This window comes from Thunnus maccoyii, chromosome 17 (assembly GCF_910596095.1).
Source record: "Thunnus maccoyii chromosome 17, fThuMac1.1, whole genome shotgun sequence".
In the NCBI taxonomy this organism is placed as follows: Eukaryota; Metazoa; Chordata; class Actinopteri; order Scombriformes; family Scombridae; genus Thunnus; species Thunnus maccoyii.
Genome location: NC_056549.1, coordinates 23269292 through 23292653, shown reverse-complemented (window position 1 = coordinate 23292653; position 23362 = coordinate 23269292). Strand labels below are relative to the sequence as shown.

Genomic DNA, 23362 nt, shown 5'->3' with positions numbered 1-23362 from the left:
GAAGTGAAATCATTGATAACTGAGGGTCATTAATGCATGGGACACAGCAGACTCACACCGTCTGAGATCACAACCAGACAAGTTTCAGACTGGAGAGGAGCTTGTAGGGGTTTGGGGGTTTGGGAAGTAGCTACTTTTTCTTGCATTTGAGGGTAAAAAGTAGATTTAGATGTGTGAAACCAAGGTCCTGTCACTTCTGCCTGGAGAGTGACTGGATCTAACTGTAGCTCCTCAATCTGTTCAGAGGTTCAGAGATCAAAGACCTCCAGTGGCAAAATCCTTGCAAATGTGGCGATGATGTTGGCAAGCAGTGATGTACAAGTTGGATGGTTTTTGACCCTTGCTGAAAGTCGTACTGAACATGTTTGAACCCTGCTTGTCACCTTTGTTTTTCCTTGGATTGCAACTGGACAAAATTTAAACTTAAAGTATTTTTTATGAAGTCTACAAAATGTCTGAAAATTGTGAAAAATACCCACAGCTATTTCTCAAGAGTCCAAGTTGATATCTTCAAATTGCTCATTTTGTCCAATCAACAGTCAAAAACCAAAGGCTATTTCCTTTATAAAGATATGAAAACAGAAAAAGCAGCAAATCCTCAAATCTGAGGGGCTGAGACCAATGAATATTTGGTATTTTTGCTTGATTAATGATTTAAACGACTAATCAGTCATCAAACATAAGTGTGGGTAATACTTTTTCTTGTGAATGGCTAATTGATTTAATGATAAATCAATAATTTAATGATAAATCAACTGATCAGACCAAATGATAAGCCAACCCTACTTTCCCCACTTTTCCAGTTTGCAAGCTGAAATAACATCAACTTTTCTGACCAATAGTTGTGCTTCCACCTGTGCACCATTCCACTTGGTCACAAACAAGAAAGTTATGTCAAGCCCTTCGATCTAAATATTGTTCATTAACAAATAGTTTTAGCATTGTGTTTGGTTCTGGTTGACATCAAGATACTTCCTCTTGTACAACATTGTATTGTTGCACTTACAGTAAGCTTGCATCTCACCTCAGAATCAAAGACGGAGAGGCCAGTGATCCTTCTTACGGACCAGACAAGACAAGTGTGCCAACCTCTTCACACAAACATATACAAAGGAAAATGTCTGCAATTATGTGTTAAACTAAAGCCTATCCTATCTGAAGCCATGTGCCAGGGCCATAAGCCTTAAGACATGAGTAATTTTCAGGCAAAGCAGTTTATTAGTTTCTTCTGCATTTTGGTTGAATGAAACCCTACAGACAAGTTAGGCACCACTGCCTTTAGACTTAAGGCATTTTTAAAGACATGAATTTACACTGATACGACTAAATGAGGTCTTGAGAAAGCAGGTTACAGACTCTAAAGCAGTCATATCTCTGCTGGGTAGAAAGGTGGAGGGCTGCGAGCTCTGCGTGCAAGTTGCTTGCCAAAGTCGTGTGCCAAGAGATGTCGCACTGAAGGCAAGGCATTTGGCTGGCTGGTGTACACCGGCTGTGCACACACACACACGGCCCATTGAGCATGCTGCTACTATGCCAACAGGGTCATTACCCATGCACTTCCAATACAACAAACCCCTCCCCTCTTGGTGCTAATTAACCAGCATGATCCAAGACTATGCAACACGTAAAAACAAACACCAATGCATTCACATTTGCGTAGAAAAACGAAATGACCTGACATACAAAGCCATAGATATGCCCAGGTAAATACGTATTGCAGGCTACAGAGTGGTTAGAGATGGGGAGGAGGGAGATACTGCCAAGACAGAAACTGGTTGGGGTAATGTGTTAAATTTCATAGGCCAAAAACTAACTGAATTTCTTGCATGATCCAAAATGGAAATATCAGTAAAAAATTGCAAAATAAAAAGCTTCAAAAGCAGTTTTCGTTATTCGTCAGGTTGCTTGTGCATCATTATGTGTGCCAAAAGCAACTTAAACATTTCAAACAACCAAGTTAAAGCTCAACTGTGGTGCGCGCTTGGATATTTGTCAATTACTTACTCAGGTGTTAATTTGCCTGAAGAAATGTAAAAATTACAGCAATAGACATGCTTCAGAAACATTAACAAGCTAATTCCTGATCCAAAGCAACAGGGCGCCTGACTGGAGAGCAATACAGCACCGCCTCCAGCCGAGCCCCATTATCATTTCAAACAGGTTCAACAGTACAGTGACAATTTAACTGCCCATGTAATGACATGCTTTAATTACCCCCACAAGGAGCCCCTAGCACCTGCACACCATTCATTTAACAAGAGACAGGGGACGCAGTGGGCCACAGCAACACGCACATAGAGCGTACTTTAAAACACACGAATCAATGCTGAGTGACAATGGAAATACACACATGCTGGGACACAAGTCATTACTATTTGCTATGCACCTGATGGTTATACCACATGTACTCAACACTTGAGATGTAGCCGCTGCTTTATCAGTCATTAGTGGAGGCTGAATCATTTTTTCCCCCCATACATTTTTCCAGATAAACAAGATGTTATCTGCAGCCTCCGAACCCCTGACAGCAATCAATATGCATGTTTACAAAGTGAGTTAATATGTTTGAACTATGCTCTTACAATACTGCAACTGCCATAAAGTTATTTGCCTAATTTAGTGCATGTTTTGTATCATTAAGACATTTTCCATCGTGCTCCAAGGTTATCAGACAGATTTCCTGCCTAACCAACTCTGTGGCACATAAAACTGAAATTACATTATAGACTTAAGTTCTTCAAGCCACCAGCCACGAACCACAACGTACTCAGTTCGAGTCTGGCTGTGGAATGTTGTTGCATGACGTTCCCCACCTCTTTCCCCCTTCATTTCCTGTCATCTCTCTATTGTCAGCAATTTAATAAAAGGCCTACAGTGCCCCCAAAATGATCCCAACACACTTGACTCTTGCAAAACAAAAATGAAAAATGGACATCAGCAAGGGCTGGGCGATATAGCTGAAAAATTTATCACGATAAAATATTTCATTTCAGTTGATATTGATAATTACTGATCGTTTTTAATGACCTATTTTTCAATAAAGACCAGGAAGAAAAGGCTGTATTTAACCACTTTATCTTGAATTTAACCCCAAAAAACTGCCATACTGGTGAGCTGACCTGTCCTTTTTTTTTAAAAAAAAAAACAAAAAACAATTACCTCACCATCTGTACTCACTTTCTCACTCAACACTGTTTGATGGTGCAACTGAACAACACACCTGTTAAATGATTGGCTGTTTGCGTGTCACTCATAGCACGCTCTATTATCAGGGGATATGATAGGCTGTTTATGAGCCAGGGAGGGAGCACGCTTGGGGTTTGTTCATGTAACCAAACTTTGCATATTTGTTATGTGCTTTCATGGCGGTTTGCAATTAATGCATTTAAGTGAAACTATCAGACATGCTATAGGACAATTTTCTTATTGCTGAATTGATGAAGTGTCCTTTGCAGGTACATATTGTTATTGTTTTATCGCCAGGTCCTAACATCAGCTTAATTTTGGCCTCAGATACTACAGAGATAAACCTACTCAGGCAGGCATCCTTAACATACTTATGAACGCACCCACAGAAATACCTGAAACATCACAACCAACAGACTCCTAATGAATACTGTTTTTGCTCTACCAGACAAGACATGTAGTCAGCTTCAAAATACAGAATCTGTACAAAATCTTCTAATTATCAAAGTTATCTGCAGCGTCAATCTGTTTGCCTCATTATGTGTAAAAGTAGGAGTATGTACCCCACATTTACCAGATTGACACATTGTGGGTTTGCCTGCAGAGGATACAGTACTGTAACTATTTAGTGTAGTATGGTATTTAGTTTGGAGTGACCAGCATCAACAACTTAAACTACACATCCAATTTTGTAAATGCAGCGTGCAATGTCTCATGTCTGCCCACCTCTCAGCCTCTTTACACCAGGTCATCATGACCCTGTTTTAATAGCTCTACAGAAACTGTAATACTAACGTGCCAAAAGCTTCTGAAAGCTTCACTTTCTTGCACCGACTGTTAAGCTACACCCAACTTACTGTAGGAAATGCACTGTATTTCTGTCGGAAAGGTTTCCATGACAGCCCGTAACCACTTTGAATGCTGGTTTACACATTCAAAAATGATAAAGCCACTTGGTCCATGGTCCATATTCAGTGCAGTGGTTTGCTAAAAATGTGGTTTGCACTTAGCCACTGACCTGGGCAAGAATAATGAGTGTATTTCCATACGGCATGGCTACAGGACACGTCACATCCATTTTACTTTTCAATGCCTCAGTCAGTTACATGCAAAAAGAGGGGACATTAAAAGATAAAGCTGTCATGAATTGTCAGCATCAATTCATCACAGCTTTATCTAAGTTAGATACTTAAAATGAATTATTACTGTAATGTTATGGCCGGTGAGTTAGCTGGAAGGCGGACAAGATACAAAGAAAGTCAGAATCCGCAAAGTTTGACTTTGTAAACATCTGACCTTAGAACAACTGTTGAAATAAATGAACGACCAGATATAGTTTGGACTGGCAGCTTTGCAAGCTAACTAGGTAAGGAGGACAGTACCACAGGGAAACTGGTGCATTTTGGCACAGGCAGAAATATGCCCAAAATTAGTAGAAAGTCACTGGAACTGCTGACACATGGAGCAGAGTCTTTCACAAGATCACAGAAAGTCTAAAATGAAAAAAAAAAAAAAAGTAAAAGAATTTTATTTGATGTTGCAAAACTTGAACTTTACCAGTCTGAACGTTTATGAAAGACACTGAAATGCTTCAAGACAGTAATGAGAAACAGTCTCTTCAACAAAACAGCTGATTCATCGACCCAACCAAAAAAAGTTGCAAGATTCTTCATGGAACTGATATGTGCAACATCAATAGACAAAGCGCAAACTGAAACATCATCCTCCTGAGGAACTGAGTAGGATAGCCGCCTTTGAATATAATGGATTATGAAAAGCAGTTATTTACCACTGAAACAAAAAAAAAACCCCGTTGGTGTACCTTATGTGAAATCACGGAATGAACAAAACAAAATGTTCTCATAGGAAATCCCCACAGCCTCCTCCTCCACACCATAACACAGATCCATTTAATATTAAGAATGTAGTCAGAGTCAGATGGTGATGACAGAGTTCAGTCCGCATGGGCTTCCACAGGGCAGCTGTCCATATCACACAGTCAATACTACACTGCATCTTTGTTGATGAGCAAAGCAACAACACAGATGTCTGTCAGACTTGTAAACTCTGACGACAGGCAACAGTACGTAAGACTTGTAAGACAAAATGTGCAGTGTCTGAAGGGGAAGGCCTTGTTAGGGAGTAATCAGGGCATGAGTGATGATGATTCTTTCAATTCCTTTACCTTCTCCGCCTACACACACACACTGGTGAACATGAGAGAGACAATTAATGTGACAGATACTATTTTTAATTACACTGATGCTTGCATGAAAAAGCATAATTCGCCATTTTGAAAGATTTTCCTGCCCTTTGCAGAATCAGCTTTTTGCAGAATCTGAGTAGAGTAAAAACTCTAATCTAAAAAGTTTAAAATAAAAGCACAATTGTTTTGTGAAAATGTGGTGGTACTATGAAATGCGCACATTATGATTTAAAGTATTCAGAGAGTCCATGAGGATTTCTTAAAGGGGACATATCATGCTTTTTATGATTTTCTGTGATTGATATACTGTTGTGATGTCCGATGTCTGTGTTAAACATGGTCAAAGTTCCAAAACTTGAGGTGATTGTGTGTAAAAATGCCGCCTTCAAGTCAAAAGCCAGGGCTTCAGCCTGCTCTGAATACTTTGTTTGCAAAGTTACCTCTACTTCCTACTCGTGATGACATCAGATTGTTCAGCATTGTCCACTGGTATATTTTGGATCGGATTCTGGCTCAGAACATGTACGGATGTTTTTGAGAAGTTTGTTTTTTGAGTAAAGAATGTTAAAAAGAAGTGAAATCCCACTTCTACTGTTTGTTTACATAGCCTCTGGAACAGAAGCTAACCAATGAGAGTGGGTTCATTGGGAGGGGGGCCTTAAAGAGACAGGAGCTGTTTCAGACAGAGGCTGAACTGAGGGGCTGCATAAAGAGCCAGTATAAGATAAATAATAATAAATCATTCAAAGATATTCCAGTAGAGCCCCAGAATAAGAAGGAATATGAAGTCAAAATGTCATCAATGGCACATGAGCAATAATTTCTATGTGGCTATATGCAATAAAAAGGCAATTTTAATAACTTTTATCTATCAGTAGTGAAAAAAGAATTTTGAACATGTAAAATTTCACACAAAACTTAAAATGTTAAAAATAAAAAAATCTTAGAAGGGAAGTGTACAACAATAATAAGTTCAGACATATTTCATACAGTCCTTGTGACCGCTCTGTCTCTGTCTCCGATGAGGAGACTAACCCTAGACCTTATTCTAGACCACAGTTCACTGAGGCATCCCAGAGGATCCCTCTCACGTGTTGCTTAAGTAGGGAGCTGAAAACAATCTCAAGAAATTAAAAATAGCTGAAATACAAATATCAGACCTTAAGTACCACTTTTAGGGAAAATAGAGCTCTTGGAAAAAGCTGACATTTCACTTTGGGAGTTCTGCCTGACCGACTAATTGCATAATCAATACAGAGCCGAGCTGAATCACAGGTGAGACTCCTGTGAGTGGCTTTCCACAAAAGATGAAGGATGGGGGAGGGAGTCACAGCAAGGAAAGATAATTGTTTACTTGAGGCCTATGTGGCCGTCTCCTAGCAACAGCTCTGTCAAGCTCTGTATCAGGTGTGGCAAACCACGGCAGCCTCTGTTAGCCTTTGGTACTGTGAGTGTGTATTCATCCAAAATATAGCTACTTAACTGCTGTCTGAGGCAGAGACGAGAGGAGAGGGAGGAAGGGGGAAAGACACACTAAAGCCACTACTAAAGCGTCTGTCCTACTTCTTTCTAATATTAAGCACTACACTCTGTCTGTACAGTGTCCCAATTCTTATTTTCCCCCCTCACACGTAGCTCAGATCTTGTTTTCTCATTAGCATGAACTGCAGGCGTTGCATGGAAGACAACCAGAAACAACAAAACCGAGACAGACGACTTAATATGCTTTTGTGAAAATTTCCAAAAATCATTAAAATCCCAAAGGGTACAGTATATACACCTACGAAAAAGAGCTTAAAAACAAACATACTGTAGGTTGTCTTTTGTTACTGTTTGCACATTTTACAGTATTAACACTAAAGCATATAATCCTGGCATATATATATGAACATGTAGCCCAAACAGAAAAAAATCCTACATGAACACAGAACTGTGGACCAACTTTCCGTCATTCATGCTAAATCGCTGCCTGCATCAACCTACAGTGCTGATGATACTGGTGAATGTTTTCAGCTACTCCAGCACAAAATTTGAACCTTAAACACTTAGATTTGCTACAGTATTTAGCAAATTAAAATAACTTTGTATTCTTAAATCTATAGAAGCACAATATCCCCATTTCTGCAAATTTTGTCTATGTGATTTATCCTTTCAAACTGAGTGCTTGATTGTCTTTCAGCCTCTCCCCTGGCACCTTTTCGAGGTCAAAAATGAGAACCAGTACTTGTAACTTTTCGAAAACTAACAATCTGACCATCTTCACCCACTTCACAGAGTGATGTAAGCAGGGTTTGAACTCCTCTCTCAAGCTTTCATTTTTCATCCTTCACACAGCTACTTCCATGACTTTTCGCATCTAAAACAGAGTGAAACACCACAAACGCCTTGAGGAGAGACTGTCCTGAGGTGTGCACCGTTATTCCCATTTATATGATTCATTGTTGAGACAAAAAAAAAAGATACACAAAAGACACAGAGCTCTTGTAGAGAGATGAGAGAGGCAGTATGATGCAGCCAGGAGGAGGCCATGATGGAAGACTTTGTGTGGCCGTTCAAAAAGTGGTCCAAACACTTTCGCCTTCAGAAACAGTTCAAGCATACTGAACCAGTAATGCACATCCACCCACCCGGTCCAATCACAGTTGGCTGCTGATTCACGGATGTGGTTTCAGATTGTACAAGAACAACTTTGAAGGTAGACTCTTGTGGAAGTCTGACGTGGGTGGTCCCACACACCCACTCCAAGAACCACACACTGAACAGCACTTGTATCTTGACTTAATACTGACAATACACACACCTGACAGTAGCACAAAAAAAAAAGGATGACAGTAACACTGTGATTTTCAATGAGCACAGAGGAACTTTCCACTTTCAGCAGATGAATGTGAAAACAGTCTTCTGGTGTCAAACTCTGCACATCCATCATTCTGCACAGTGAAGCTCAAACACCCAACTGAAGGAACAAGAAGAAAAACACTGAGCGGAGGGAGGCTTTAAGCAGGTCTGTGCAGATTAATACATCATTTTAATGTGAATGAGATCATCGTCGCCTCATGAGGAAGCTGCACACAGCTCAAGGGTGTTCATGAGCAGCAGACCAAATAAACCAACACACTTGATACACACTTCATCCCTTGATCAAGATGTTTAAATTGCCATGACTGAGTATTTTGGTGAAAGCATGACATTTAAAACATATTCAAATTCAAATTCTTCGACTCCTCGAGCTTCTGGAATAACGATTAAGCCTCTCAATCTTAATTTAGATGATGGCTGTTGCAGATCACCTACAGGTCTGGCTAACTACATGCGTCCATTTACTAGCTGAGTGAGAAAGGAGCTCTCATACATATCCAAGTTCAGATAGATATGGTTACAGGCAGGCTCACATCAATCGGACGTCCGGCTGATGTAGCTGGGGGGCGGGGAGGTACAGACAGAGAGGCAGAGAAATTCCACCGGCAATTTCATTAGTGATCAAATGGAAGTAAGACGTGTCTCTCTCCCTCTCGCTCTCTCTGCTAAAGTGCAGACACAGCATGGGCCAACAAAATGGAAACTCAATCAGACGGGCCAAACGAGGCCTTAACGCGGTCAGATGGCTGCTGGACCGGGTTGATGTTTGACGTCCATAGAAGCATCATCCACATAATGATAGTGTGATGACTTAAAAAGGGCTGCAACGAATGATTGTGTTCATTATCGATCAATCTGCAGATTTTCTCAGTTAGTCGAGCTTTTAGTCTATGAAATGTTACTGAATGGCTTTTACAATGTGTCAGAAGCCTCTTCAAACTTCTTGTTTTGTCTGACAGTTAAAAACATTAAGATATTCAGTTGATTGTTGTATATGAATAGGAAAAACAGCAAATTTTCACATTTGAGAGGCTCAAACCATCAAATATTTTGGCAATTTTGCTTGAAAAATGACAATCGATTATCAAAATAGTTGCAGATAAATCTTCTGATTGAGTAATTTATTAATCGTTGCAGCTTTAAACTTAAACCTGAACAGTTTCTTAATGTAATAGTTCTGCGTTTGAGAATATACATGTTTCTTACTTTCTTTTGAAGAGTTAGAGAAAATTGTTATCAAAGTCATTTGTGGATGTTGAGTACAGAGTTGGAGCAAGGATATGGTTAGCTTAGCTTAGCATAAAGACTGGAAACGGGGGTCAACAGCTAGCCTGGCTTTGTCCCAAAAAAATAATAAGCCTCACAAAACCTATAAAGCTTTCCTTTTTACTGAAAGCATCTTGTTTGTTTCATCAGTACATTTACAGAAATGTAAACCATTGGAGGAGTTGAGCGCTGTGACTATTTCTTGACAAAACAACAGCTTATCCTTCCACACAGTACTTTAGCGCTGCATGTCCGGCGGCTACACACAAAATGATTTATTTGCCAAGACATAGTTACAGCACGCTTCTCCTTAAACCACAAAATTGTTGTTTTCATATTTCTGTCTGTTATGTCCGGGTTAAAAAAATGAGATGCAGCCAGTTTATTATGTGAGCTTTAGAGGTATTGGTAGGCGTAGTTTCAAACTTTGGAGAGAGCCAGGCTAGCTGTTTCCCCCTGTGTCTAGTCTTTATGCTAAGCTAGGCTAACCAAGTTCCAGGCCACTCTCAAAAAGAAAGCAAATAAGCTTTACTTCCCAAAATGAACTCTTCCTTAAAACCTAAAAACACAAGTGTGAAGTATTTAGACTAAAGCATGAGAGGAGAAAAATAGCAACTAGGTAACACATTTCTAGATACCAAAAAGTCCATTTCCTCCAGCAGTCACGCTAATTTATTTCAAGAGTCAAGTGTAAATACTCAATCTAGGACATTAAGTTCCCTAAAATCTCCTGTCTTTCTCACTGTGGGTAAAAACTCAGTTCCACTGTAAAACAAATTTCCTTAACTCAAATCATAAAAAGGTGTGGATTGCCATTCAAACAGCACCTTAACAAAAGATTAAAACCCATAAGCAGAGAAAGCATCACCAGCAAAGTGCATTTACTGTAAATTTAAACCTGTAGAGAAAGACTGAGTGTAGGCTGAGCTCAGGGGTGGCAGCAGCATCAGTAGTCAGTCTCTTTACTGGCATGCTGGCAAGAAAATCTATCGCTGGAGAATCACTGGAAGATTGCCAAAAAATGGATAAGCATCATGCAATCTGAGTAAAATCAGCCATTAACGAGTGCATCACACTGGTGTGATGATAGCTGAACCGATATCTCTGTCTCTTCACAGAACAAGCAGCTCTTCCCAGAAATGTGGGATGATTTTCATTGTCACAGCCCAACTGCACTACAACTAGACTGGGAGATGAAAAGTGTTCTGTGAGAATAGGCTCAAGTGTCAATTCAGAAAATTAAAATCTGAAGCATCAAAGAGTATTTTTCACAACTCAGCATTTCGAGGTCAATTTAAAAAAAAAAATCACTGCTTGTGTCTGATTTTGTAGGAAACGGTTCAATATGAACTGCATTGATCATGGAAAAGAACATATGCTTTCATAGCTACAGTTTATCATTTTTTTAGAATGTTTAGTGAAAATAAATAGCCTTAGAGTCTTGAGAGGAACTTCCAAGTTGACTAATTTGCAAACACTTGCATAACTAAGCTGCCATGTACACCAAAATTTACCAAAAATATGAGTTTTCTCAGGAAAATGACACATGTAGATTGCATGTCTCAGGGTTTTTTGCATCCGATACGGATTTTTACAGTTCTTAATAACATAAAACGTGTCACAACATTTCAAGAATTGCAAACTTTATGCAAAATAATTACGAAATAATGCATGACTTTCATTTTCAGACTGCTGAAGCCGGGTTCGGGATGAGAGGAGTAGAAGAGTAAAGCCCACATTGGTTTCCATTAGGCTTAAGATGGGCAGTTGGCCAGATGACACAGCCATATAGTACACTGCATCTTTGTTTCTTCAGTGAGGAAAGCGACAACGCCACAGCTAGTGACCCCGCCGGCTTGTTGTGACATCTGGCACTGGAATAGTGCACCGTTATCAGCCTAGACCACTTAACAGAAAGACTACACACCAGAATAGCCCTCTTCACCTCTGCCTTGAGGTGTCGCTCAATGCCATGAATAAAGAGACTCCCAGAGCTTCATATCAGATGTGTCGGTGATTGTTAGATGTGTGATCTTTTATGCATGTCATTTCAAACTAAATCCAGAAAACTGATTCGCTAACTCAGCCCTCCTCCCCACCTGATGGTCTAAACAAGAGCCTCGCTCATTAAATATAACATATGTCCTTTACTGTGTGAAATCGCACCTTTGCCATTTTCCCCTGAAGCTTCAAAACGTTAGCAAAGGCAGCTGTTAGCTGACTAAAGGTGGACCGCCTCTGTTATAAATGGCTGCGGGAAACCCTGAAATCATTAAATACACAAAAGACAAAACCTGGATCAAACCCATGAGGCCTTACACAAAAGACCACAGCAAGTACACTAGCACAAAGACTTGTTATTTATTAGAACCGACCAGTTAAGGAAATATAGTTTACTTCAACCTTTTAGTGGTCTAAAGCAGCTAAAACTTTTCGTCAAAATAGGACTGCATGCAATGAATCATTGATTTCATTATCAATTTATGTACTGATTATTTTCTCATTTAATCAATTTATTGTTTTGGTCTATAAAATAGCAAATAGTGAAAAAAATGCCCCATAACTAGCTCCCAGAGCCCATGATGACAGCCTTAAGTGCCTTGATTTGTCTGACCTATAATCCAAATGCCAAGAATATTCAGTTTGCTATCATAAGGAAACTGAAAAAAACATTCAGATTGAGATGCTGGAACCAGAGATTTTTTGCTTTCATCAATTATTCTGCAGATTATTTTCTAATTACACCAATTAATTTTCTGTACATCAACCAATCGACTGATCAGCACTGGTTGGTACAATAGTCAAGTTACTGTCTAATTCCTTTAACACACTACAGCACGACCACTACATTAAAAATCTGAATGAAAGCATTCAATTTAACAGAATCACCAGCTAGATGTCATCAAAAACCACAAGTGCATCCCACAAAAAAAACAAACAAACAACTGAAAGCGTGTTCAGTGCTACTGTACTGTACAAGCATTTTTAAGCAGCATGGCGGTCAAAACATGCACACGTTCTTCGCGTGCCTAATCCATCAGCTATCACTCAACTACAGTCAGACGAGCTTAATTGCCCTGGAGGGGCCACCAGGGGCCACCTGGCACCCACAGCAGGAGAGGGAAGCTGTGGGGTGCAAAAGGGGGGAAGAGAAGGGTACAGCCAGCAATACCAAACCATTGCCAGCAGGCACCATTCACTTCAACTGAAGGCATATTTCACACTCGCAGCGTGTCATTCATTCATCGTCATAATGGAGAATGAATTGGGGAGCATCCATCCAACACATAAACCAGACTATACTCGCAAATACAGTACATGCCATTCTTGTAGAAAGAAAGAACATCACACACGTCTCCTGTGAGGCATAAAAGCAAAATTAAGATATCAAATTTGTTTATGATGACCACACATCCAACACACAAACAAGCATTTGTTCTTACGTTAAATTAACTTTTGCAGCTGCTTTTCCTGGTATTTCCCCACAATCATCTTCCAACAAAACTGGCACTAGCGAGCAATGAGGACCAATTCTAAAAATGTTCATCTTATTAAACCAAAGGCCACTTGACGGATTATATGAATTTGCCCTGAACACCCTCATGAATCAGCAAATGTCATGTTCTGAGGTGAACAGCTTCGCCATAACCGTCTCTCCATTTGAGAAGTAACAGAGTTCCCCCTCTAGGGTCCACATATCAAAGCATTTCCCCCAGTCTAATTACTCTATCACGGCCTTGGCAGGTGCAAGCTGGTGGATTGGAACAAAGCCAACCCTCATATATCAGGGCAACTTTAAAAGATGACCCAGACGACACTGCGAACCACTGTAGCTGCAACCGGATCCTTGTGAAGCATGCAATCGTTTAACCGTGATAAGTGTCAAATCTTATAAGGACAGGATGCTGCTAAGATGCCCATTTAATGGGGTGTATCTCCTCTGCAAAGGCACAAACACATAACCCAATTAATCAAATCTTTAAGGATTTTTGCTAAATTTGGCACCAATTTGATCCATTAAGCAGCAGTTTATTCATATAAAATATCAGCTTTTATGCTGAAAGGAGAAGTGAAATCGTCCCTTTTATAACAGGTTCTTACTGTCAAGCCTTGTAGCCCTGCAAAGATGACAGAAAGTATTAACTTTTATCCAGATAAGTGCTGCTGTAGTGCATTGGATGTATGAAGAATGAGAGAGGGGCTCCGAACCATCCATATATGGTTTTATGATGTGTTCCCACATACATACACAAGATGATGGACTTTACATTGCTCAAATTTTAAACAGGGTTCAGTGCTGTGCTCTCTCCAGAGGAGAAGGGGTCAGGAAACACTCCTGTAGGTTTAACTGGAGCAAGGAATCACACTCACCGGCCACGCAAACTGGAAAGGGATCAAAATCTTGCCAGCATCGTCGATTTTATTCGGGTTATTCTTTGCGCCCTTAAAAGAAAACGTATTTCCACCGAGAACTTGCGTAGATCCAACTCCTAACACGCAGGGGCCGGTGGTGGTGACCTCCATCTGGTACTCCTTCAGGCAGACTTTGAAGTAAGTGTCGCACTCGTCTCGGGTGCAGCGCAGGTCCTGGGAGCTCCTGGATCCGTCGCAGCACTCCCCGTCCGCCAACTCGCCGTTTACATTCTCCACGGAGATCAGCTGCAGCTCGAAATAGCCGGTTGACTGGGACACCTAGAAACAACATTTTTAAAAAGACCAAAATTATTTATATACCCATATTAAAAGCCTACAGCGTGATGCAGGCTGCTCAAATCGGTGCGTAAAAACGGACAAGTGGCCAAAATAGTGTGTGCTCTATTCTCAATTAAAAGCATTATAAAGCAAGCGTTTGTAGATGGCGGTGGATATTCCAAAATGATTTGTTGCACCATGAATGGACCACGTGAATAGCCTACAGTTGGCAGGCTGGTGGTTTCAGACAATCAGGTTACTCTCAGACGGGAGCAAATGAACCGCTGCAGCAGCCAATTGATGCAATGCAACTTACAACTTCTTGTTTGGTTCAGGCCTAATTCTCAACCCAAATATTAAAACATTACATTGCTCAGCATTGTAACCAAAATGGAGAGTAGCCTGTATCAATTCCTCAGACTTCAAATCTTGTCATGGTAACATGATCACATGCTCCACAACTGACGGCTACGTAATTCAATTATCGATTAATGTGATGCGAATTTGCAACGCCGGAGAGCAAATACATCTGCCCACGCCCACCAACTTTTGACATTGGTAATTTTAAACATTTATTTTACGTATGCGGGGCGTAAATAAATATTTTTAAAATGAAGGGGAGGCTTCTTACCTTCGTCCATAACGTCAACAGCAGGCACACTATTGGGAAGCAATTCCTAATCCCGGTGCGATTCCACATGCCTCCGATTAATTAGAGTGACATAGGAGGGGGGGAGAAGCGATAAGAAAAGACAAACAGCCGCGGAGCCGGCGACTAGTTCCTCCTCTCCTGACATGCAAGAATCAAATCTTCACATGCGTGTTTTCCCCACCGAGTGCGTCCAGATTTCACCGAGGCATTACATGCGTGTGTGTGTGTGTGTGAGCAGGCGGCGGATTGCAGCGCAGTGATGGTCCATGTACAGGAGTGTCCCTCCGTCAAATCTCTCCACACAGCAACTGATGTTTCGTAGCCACAGCCTGAGGAGAGGATGTCTGCTTTGATTGGCAGCTCCGCAAACCACTTACAAATTGGCCTGCGGGCAGTCTCTGAGCCAACCGGATTAAGGGGCGGACAATAGTATAATACCCCCACCAACCTTCCTCCTCCTCCTCCTCCCCCCTCCTCCTCCTCTTCTTCTTCGTCCTCCTCCCAAAACTTGAATTATATAGGGTTTCTATTGAGCTTCATTTGGACAAACCGCATTACAGCATGCAAACAAAAGCAGGGGTCGACTTTAATTAAACGCGCCCGCAGAGATATTATAATGAGCCGGGCTATTATTTCAAATTAGGAGCCTATCAGTGATGTCTTGAATTTAATTATAGTCTTTATTAAACGCAGGGACACATTTGAATGACAATTTTTGGACACCAGTTCATTCCAAGCATTTAAATATAATTTGTCACCAAAACTTTCCCGCATGTTGACTCAATTTTTCCGCTCAAAGTGGACTAATTGCTGGTGACTGATATGTAATTTGGTTATGATCATGATGCTGTGATTATAGTTTGCGTTAAATGATCAGTTTGGATGGAACATCGGTTCATCTAGTTGCTTTTAATTATAACGATGGTGAAAAACTACAATAAATACTCATTTACTATGGAGAGTGGAACACCTTGGCTCAAGAGAGAAATACCAATTTATTTAATCCTTTTGCCAAAAAATATGTTTTTACGTATCTTTTTTTCTGCAGCATGACTTGCTATTAAAGGTAAAACTGCCCCTACAATGCAGCACTTCTTCATTAACAAGACTAAACTGTGTAAACCAGCAGTTTTACCAAGGTGCTCTCCTCAGTTCAACCCCATACATTGCAGTAGTTTAGAGCGCCCTCTACTGTTTGCATCAGTCACCAGTTAACCTGATTCCCTAAAAACCGGCAATATGAAGAAATTAGATGTGCAAATTTTGATTTGATGTTATATCACACATTTCAGTTGTTCATATACCGATATTCTCATAATTTGTTAGATATTGCATGGAGTTTGATGCTGTAAAAAGTAAATAAAAAAACATTTTGTCCCTATTCTCTTGGAGCAAGATATTTCATTTTCCCTTTAAGACATTTGTGAACATATTCTGTGCTTTAACACGTGTTCTCATTGATATGTAGTTTTTTCTCTGCCGTTAATTAATCCTATCTGCCCTGATAGAGAATTTTTTAGATGTCACAATTTGCGCTTTGTCTTAATTAAGGATATTTGCATCACTTGACAGCTCGGTCAGGGGTTCTGATTCTTGTTGACAGGTGGCCAGTGGTTACTGTTTTTACATTTGAAGGACCACATCAGTGTTTTTGCATGTTTTAGCTCACATTTAGCCCACTTTTAAAAGTGATAACCATTTCTCAAAGCAAAGTGTTGTTTTTTTTCTTTCCCCTTACAAGCAGAAATGTGATTCTTTTCATTTCCTTCCAGTACAAGAATCAATATGCAGATAATTGAAATTCAATCAGTCTCCATCACAGTAAACAGCATGTGTGTGTTTTTCTTGTTGTTAAAGTTGCAGCAACATTGCGTGGTAATAAATGCAATTGTAAAACCTGACCGGTGTGAAAAATTATGTTCTGGATTACAGTGCAGAAATATTGCAACTATAACAAAAATAAATGATGTTCATCAAGCAGGTTTTAAATTCATTTACATACTGTGTGATAATAAATGGAAACCAAAGGCTGCCTGAAGAGCAAGGAAAACATAATACCTTTTTTTTTTATAGGTGGACCTCAGTACCCAGACTAGATGGCACATTCTCCTTGTATCTGCTGTTCATGATCACAACGAAAAGACAAAACATCCATCAAATACTCACATTCAGCTGCATGTGGGACAGATGTTCTCTCTGAGCTTATAGTTTGGTGATCTGGGTCTATTAATGAATTACTTTGACCAAACAGTACAGTCTTGTAAGTTGTTTCATCATTTTGCCCCTATAAAGCTTTCATTATCTATATAAACAGGTTTTGAAGTTTTGACTGCAAATGATATTAACTTCAGAGATCAGAGATTATTTTAAGGAAAATTACAGTATTTTACAATCAGTCTTTCTACATTGTACATATTAGCGCTCGAATAAACATCTTTAAACTGGACAATGACAGTGGTGTGTACAATGTAATGCCAACTAATAGTGTTGAAAACTATGACTACAAAAATGATTTTTCCTTTAATATCCCTGCCCTGGTGTAAGTGAAATATAACATGCTACCACAGCAGCTACACCACTTCCTTTTGGCTGAGAGAGAGAAGCTGTCAGTCAAAGTGTCTGTGACAGCAGCCCCCCTCTTCCCTCCATGTCTCTGTCTCCTTCTCATCAGGCGACTGCCAGGTCGTCAGATAGGCCTTAAAGGAGGCTGCCGATAGCCTGAGCCGCCAACATTTCACACGCTGTCACAAGTACATGTGAGTGCCTTAAGTTGGATCACACCTGGTAAAGGGCTTCGAGTGGTGAAGGAACAATGTGTAAGAGTATATGTGTGTGGAAGTGTGTGTGCTTTCTGTAGTGTCTGACCAGTATGGGGTTTCAGCCATGCTAGCAGTGTGATTTAGGGATATGTTGGACTGTCGGTCCACCACTTTGGTCCAGACTAAAATATCACAACTATTGAATGGATTGTCATGACATTTTGTGAAGACATTCATGATCCCCAGAAGAAGGAAACCTACTGACTTGGGTGATCTTCTGACTTTTTCTCTGATGCCATCATGCAGTTAACATTTTTGTTTTTAGAGAAATATCTCAACAACTATTGGGTGGACTGTCATTAAATTCTGCACAGACATTCATGGCCCTCAGAGGATGATTTCTAATGGCTTGGTGATCCTCTGACTGTTCTTCTAGCAGCAGCAATAGCAGCTCAAATTTTTTACTTATCCAATGAAATATCTACAAGATTGATTGTCACCAAATTTTGTACGGATATTAATGGTTGCCAGATGATCTAGCCTAATGACTTCGGTCATCCCCTGACTTTTAGTGTTGCCATGAGGTTCACATTTGTGGCTTTGAGTGAAATGTCTCAACAACTATAGAATGGAGTGCTGTGAACTTTGGTGCAAATGTTCTTGTTCCCCTAAGGATTAATTGGTGATCCCTTAACTCTGCATGTAGCACCAACATCTGGTCAAATTTGTATAATACTGTTGCTGATGACCAAACACCTGCAAAATTAATGTCAGTCCCATTAACCTTGGCTGTGCTTTTTGTTTAGTGCTAAATAGCAATGTTAGCATGCTCTCATGCTAAACTAAGATGGCAAACATGGTGAACATTATCCCTGCTAAACATCAGCATGTAACCTTTCCCATTGTGTGCATGTTAGCATGCTGATGTACAGCCTCACAGAGCTGGCTGTGGACTGTCAGTCTTGCTGAAATATGCTGTTTGATAGCCAATTTCTTGCTCTATATTTTTTCATTTTTTTCATTTCCATGCCTATAAAATTGAAAGCATTCAGTGCTTACTCCAGAACTGCTTTCTTTTCAGAGTGGAAATGTCTCTTTAAAAACCTTTTAGACTGTAATGGTTCACTAATATGAGCCTCTCCATTAAAACCGTGACTAATGAAATTTGTTAAGCTTCTCCTTAAGCCAGAGTGATCCAGCAGAGGAACCTGATATATTTTGACTGTACATAAAAAACTAATTGACCAAAACGCTACCTGAAAATCTGAGCAACCATAAAAGCAATATAATAACAATTGAATTGATTGTAATTTTAGATTTTAGACTGCTTATGTGGCTGTACTTCATTACATTAGCCATAACATATAATATGCCATTAAAGACTCATAATTAGTCCAATATAGCACCAAACTGTATTATCTTCCAAATACTAGTACCTACCAAAGGGCCTCGGGTGGTGTGTGCCTACCTTGTCCTCCTGTTTGCATACACCACATGCATGTGTGTGAGGCACAGAGAGAGGAGTGTGTGTGCAGGAGGAGAGGGGATTATGAGTGGGAGCGCTGTGGGGGGTTTGCCAGCCTCCAGGGGGGAGGTGAAGTGGATTTCTTCTCTCATCCATTTTTCATGGCTTTTCTCCTTTCAGATCTCTAGTCTCTGTACATACGGCTGACGGGTCGATTCTCTTTTATCTTTAAGCATCTTTTGGGGACTCAGTGTGTGTGTCTGGTGGTGTTTGGGAGGGGGTTTGGTGACAGCACGGGTCAAGGTTGAGACACGCTGTTTTTTCATCAAGCTATAATGACTGTCTCACCACACTGGATACTAAGATGATGCTCATTTACTGATGTCTTTACAGTTTTTAATTGTGGTAGGAAGCCTTCATATTTTCCTTTAATGGTTAACTGAGTTCTAAATATTCAGTGAGGATGATTGGAGCCTTTATCTTTGAACATGATGAAGCCTCATCTCAAAAGAAAGATATGGAGGTCAGTCCACATGGACCATATATAAACAGACTGTTTAATAGCAGTTTATTTCCCCCGTGGATTAATTCAAACACATATGTCTTTTAAAATGGGCTTTGAATAATTAATGACCTCGACTGGTGACCTCTAGGTCTCAGCACTGGTGACATGTGTTTCCTGGCCCTTACCCTTGAGCTTCAACAGCAAGTTGTTTAGAGCAAAATCCCCATGTTGTTTTGTTTTTTTATTTGGCGTGCTAGTTTGAAAGCTTTTTTCAACTTCATAGGGTATATCCACACTAAAGCAGACCAATCTAAAAGTGTCTTTTATGTAAAAAAAAAAAAAAAAAAGACAACCATCTTCCATAGTGTTTTCAGGTAACTCAAAACACCAATTTCTTCTTCTTCCTGGTTGGATTGGTGGACAACAAATTCAAGCATTAAATTCATCATCTGTATGGAGTTGGACAACTTGGTCTCACCTCCATTGATGGTCTCTTATTTTGACTTTCATTTAGGCGTTTGCATTTTGTATAGAAAAGCTTTCATACTAGAATGTATTATGAGAATATGGACCTATTTTTTACATTTTTACCTGAATATGTACTGTTTACATGTCCTGTTAGATGCAAGTGTCAGAAAGGCCGGAGCAATGATTAGGTAACCTAACCAAAACCAAACAGGACTTAACCTAATATACCCTTATTGAAGCTCTATTATAAATCATATATGTCTCATATATGAACCTCAGTGAGGTTCTCATCTGTCTGTTGTCTGTATTTTTGTGAAATTCTATTGTGTTGCATTGTAGACCTATAAAGGTGACATCTAAAAAATATCTTTTTAAGTGTTAATCCATCTTTTATTTGTCTCAAAGATTGATTTGATGCATTTCCCAGAGATCACCTGTCAATCAAACTTAGTCTCCAGCATCGTAAGATCAATTCTTGGATTTTCTGTAAGTGCAGTTGAGGCTCTAACCAATTTCTCCTTGTTTATTCTAACACCTTCCTGTACTCAACATGTTTATTCTGGCTGTCATTTTTGCATTTCTTTGATTGCTAGCAGTGTGGAGTGAAAGGAAATATGGTGAGAGAAAATGAGGTCTGTGGCCGGAATTGAACTCGTCACAGTTACTTGTCTTCTGCCATTTTAACAAATCAAAATATTGGGCAACAGTCAGTGCAGATGAAAGCATACACTTCCTCACACAGGAATCATGCTTGCATACCTTACACCCCCCACTAATGACGTGAATGTGAATGTGCTGTAGCAGTACAGTTTTAGTTGTGTGTTATTTAGTTTAAACTTTGGTGGAGAGAATGGGGAAATACAGTCTTGCACTGCACGGCGGCTGGTAGAGGAATGCAGCTTTTCCGGCACACTGCTGTCATAAACCATAACTGTATGGCGGTTATGCAAATGCTGGCGAGTAGACACAGTGGTTGGCTAGACACAATAGCAAGAACACAACTCTGAGCAAGGTCTCTTCTATTATATTCTGGCAGTGGCAGTGCACCACTGCTAACAGTGCTACAGTCAGTCAGTGGAAAAGAAATCCTGCGGGAAATTTGATTTTGTAGGATTTGTATAGACTTAAATGGAAAATATCTTTCTCTTTATTTCTAAATCATCATTTTTTGTTACTTTTTATCCACCTGATGTCATTTGTACACCTGATACATTGCTGAGAACATTGTTTACTTTCCTATGAGTTCATATTTTTACCCTAACGAATTTTAGTACCTACAGTAAGTAGGTAGTAAGTGACTAAAATGTCTGGGTTCCAGGAAATGGCAATCCAGGACCGCAAGTATGATGGTCCTCAATTGGGGCTAATTAGTTCCTCCAGGAAGTCGTGATCTTGCAGTCGCAATAATTAATGCACATTCAGCCAATCTGTGCAATATTTGCGGGGGCTCGCAATTTTACAAAATTCCTGGAATATCTCCACATTAAACAGTCCCTCCAGGAAATTTTGCAATCGCAATAATTAACATGAGAACTTGCCATTTTGCTAAATTACGGTAACTTTTCGACATTGCATGGCAAAATCAACAGACCACTTGGGATTTGGACCAACTGTTACATTTTGTGTCGTGGTAACTGATGTCATCACAGCGCACCGGAAGTGATTACATATGACTCTTCATTGGTAGTAGTTTTTTTAAAAATCACATTGTTTTCCTTTGCTTTGCTTGCAATTTTTCCCAATGCCTGCAATTTTACCACAAAAAGAGCACATAAAACATTGCAAATTGTAATGTAATTTTTGAGAAAAGCTACTGCAAAATCAAGTATTTTTGGTTGCAATAATCACAAAAAAAAAAAAAAAACTCCGGGAAATCCTGGAGGGACTAGCTAATACACTCTGAACTCTCAGTACATTAAAGTGAGGTTGTGTTTATTCTATTAGTTTATATTAAATGACCCTGATGTGGTTTCATGTGCAACAAACAAAAAAAAAAACATATTTCACAACACATCATCATTCTCCATTTTCGTTGATTGTCACATAGCAGCAAACCACTAGCATTTATTTGACATTTATTTTAGCTTGCTCCAACTACAATAATGTTATCTAGTCTTCACAACAGTCAGAATGGTTTTGAGGAACCCAAAGAATTAGTGAAGCAGACTCAAGAGTAAAACTATTGGAAATATGCTCTTGAGCAAGCCATTTAGGCGCGATGGCTCTAGAAGAACTGCTATAGTAAGCACCCGACAGAAGAGAAAGTAGAAAGCATATTGTACACTCGACTTCCTATGTCAAAAAAACAAGCTCACATTTTTATTTGAAGGCAGCATTTTTCACATAGTTATCAAAGAACCAGTCTTCATAAGTTCACCAGAGTTTACAGGAGGGTTAAAATAGTAATTTAAAGGGTTTATTTTCTAGAATTGCTTCTTACTGTGAGTGGTGGAATCCTACATAAACACACTATTTTCTGCATGTTGAAACAGTTTTGGTTATTTCACATGACATATTTCTGTTTTTCTTCTGTGCCTGTCTCACTGGTTTAAAGTGGGCGGGACTCAGCAGGAAAAATGTGATGCCACATACTTCTATGCACCAATCACGATTTGGCAAGATTTGACTCAATGTGCCAAATGTTCATCAAACTGTGATGATCTTATCTTATGTTGCTAGGCTTAATGATTAAACCACATCCACCCGCCCTTATGAGGCAGAATTACACAGTTTTTGAGTATTAAATAATAAATTAATATTTATTATAATAATTGAATATTCAATTTTTTAAAACTCTGATTGTTGTTTATATAATCACCAATATTTAATGGTTTTATTTAAGTTTTCAGGGGCTTTAATAATTGAAAACATGATGTATTCCTGGCTGTATTTCAACAAGAATGAATACAATTTTGGAGGCTGAAATCAGGCTAAGGTCAGCAAGCATTTCTGTAAATGAGGCCCTGGTGTCTCAGTGACTTCAAACGGTTGACTGAACTATTAAGTGTGTGGAAAGGGCACTTCCGCTGCGATAAGAGGAGACATGTAGTCACCACTGACACTGAGGCGTATCTCTCTCATACCCTTATGTTCTGCTCTGCTGATAGCAATGTATGCATTTGTGTTTTCTCATGCGGAGAGCTCAGATTTTTATACAGTACACGCCAGTCTGTTTGACATGTTACTGTTCAGAGGAGAGGAAAAGTGGCAGACATTTCCAAACAAACTGGAAATGCATATTTGGGTTTCAAAAACATTGGGTGAACAGGGAAACTGTCCACCCCAACCCACATTCAGTATAGTG

The 23362-nt window shown here is 39.7% G+C and overlaps 1 protein-coding gene across 2 annotated transcripts in view; it reads right to left on the bottom strand.

Moving 5' to 3' along the window:
• jag2b (jagged canonical Notch ligand 2b) overlaps positions 1-15273 on the bottom strand; it is a 52353-nt gene extending 37080 nt beyond the window's left edge. For both annotated transcript variants that reach the window (XM_042390698.1, XM_042390699.1), the window contains exons 1-2: positions 14841-15273; positions 13889-14209 (exon numbers count right to left, since the gene is read on the bottom strand). In XM_042390698.1, coding sequence (XP_042246632.1) covers positions 13889-14209; positions 14841-14909 — 390 coding nt within the window. In that variant the 5' untranslated portion in view covers positions 14910-15273. The remainder of the gene's footprint in view (positions 1-13888; positions 14210-14840) is intronic.
• Positions 15274-23362: the final 8089 nt, after the last annotated feature.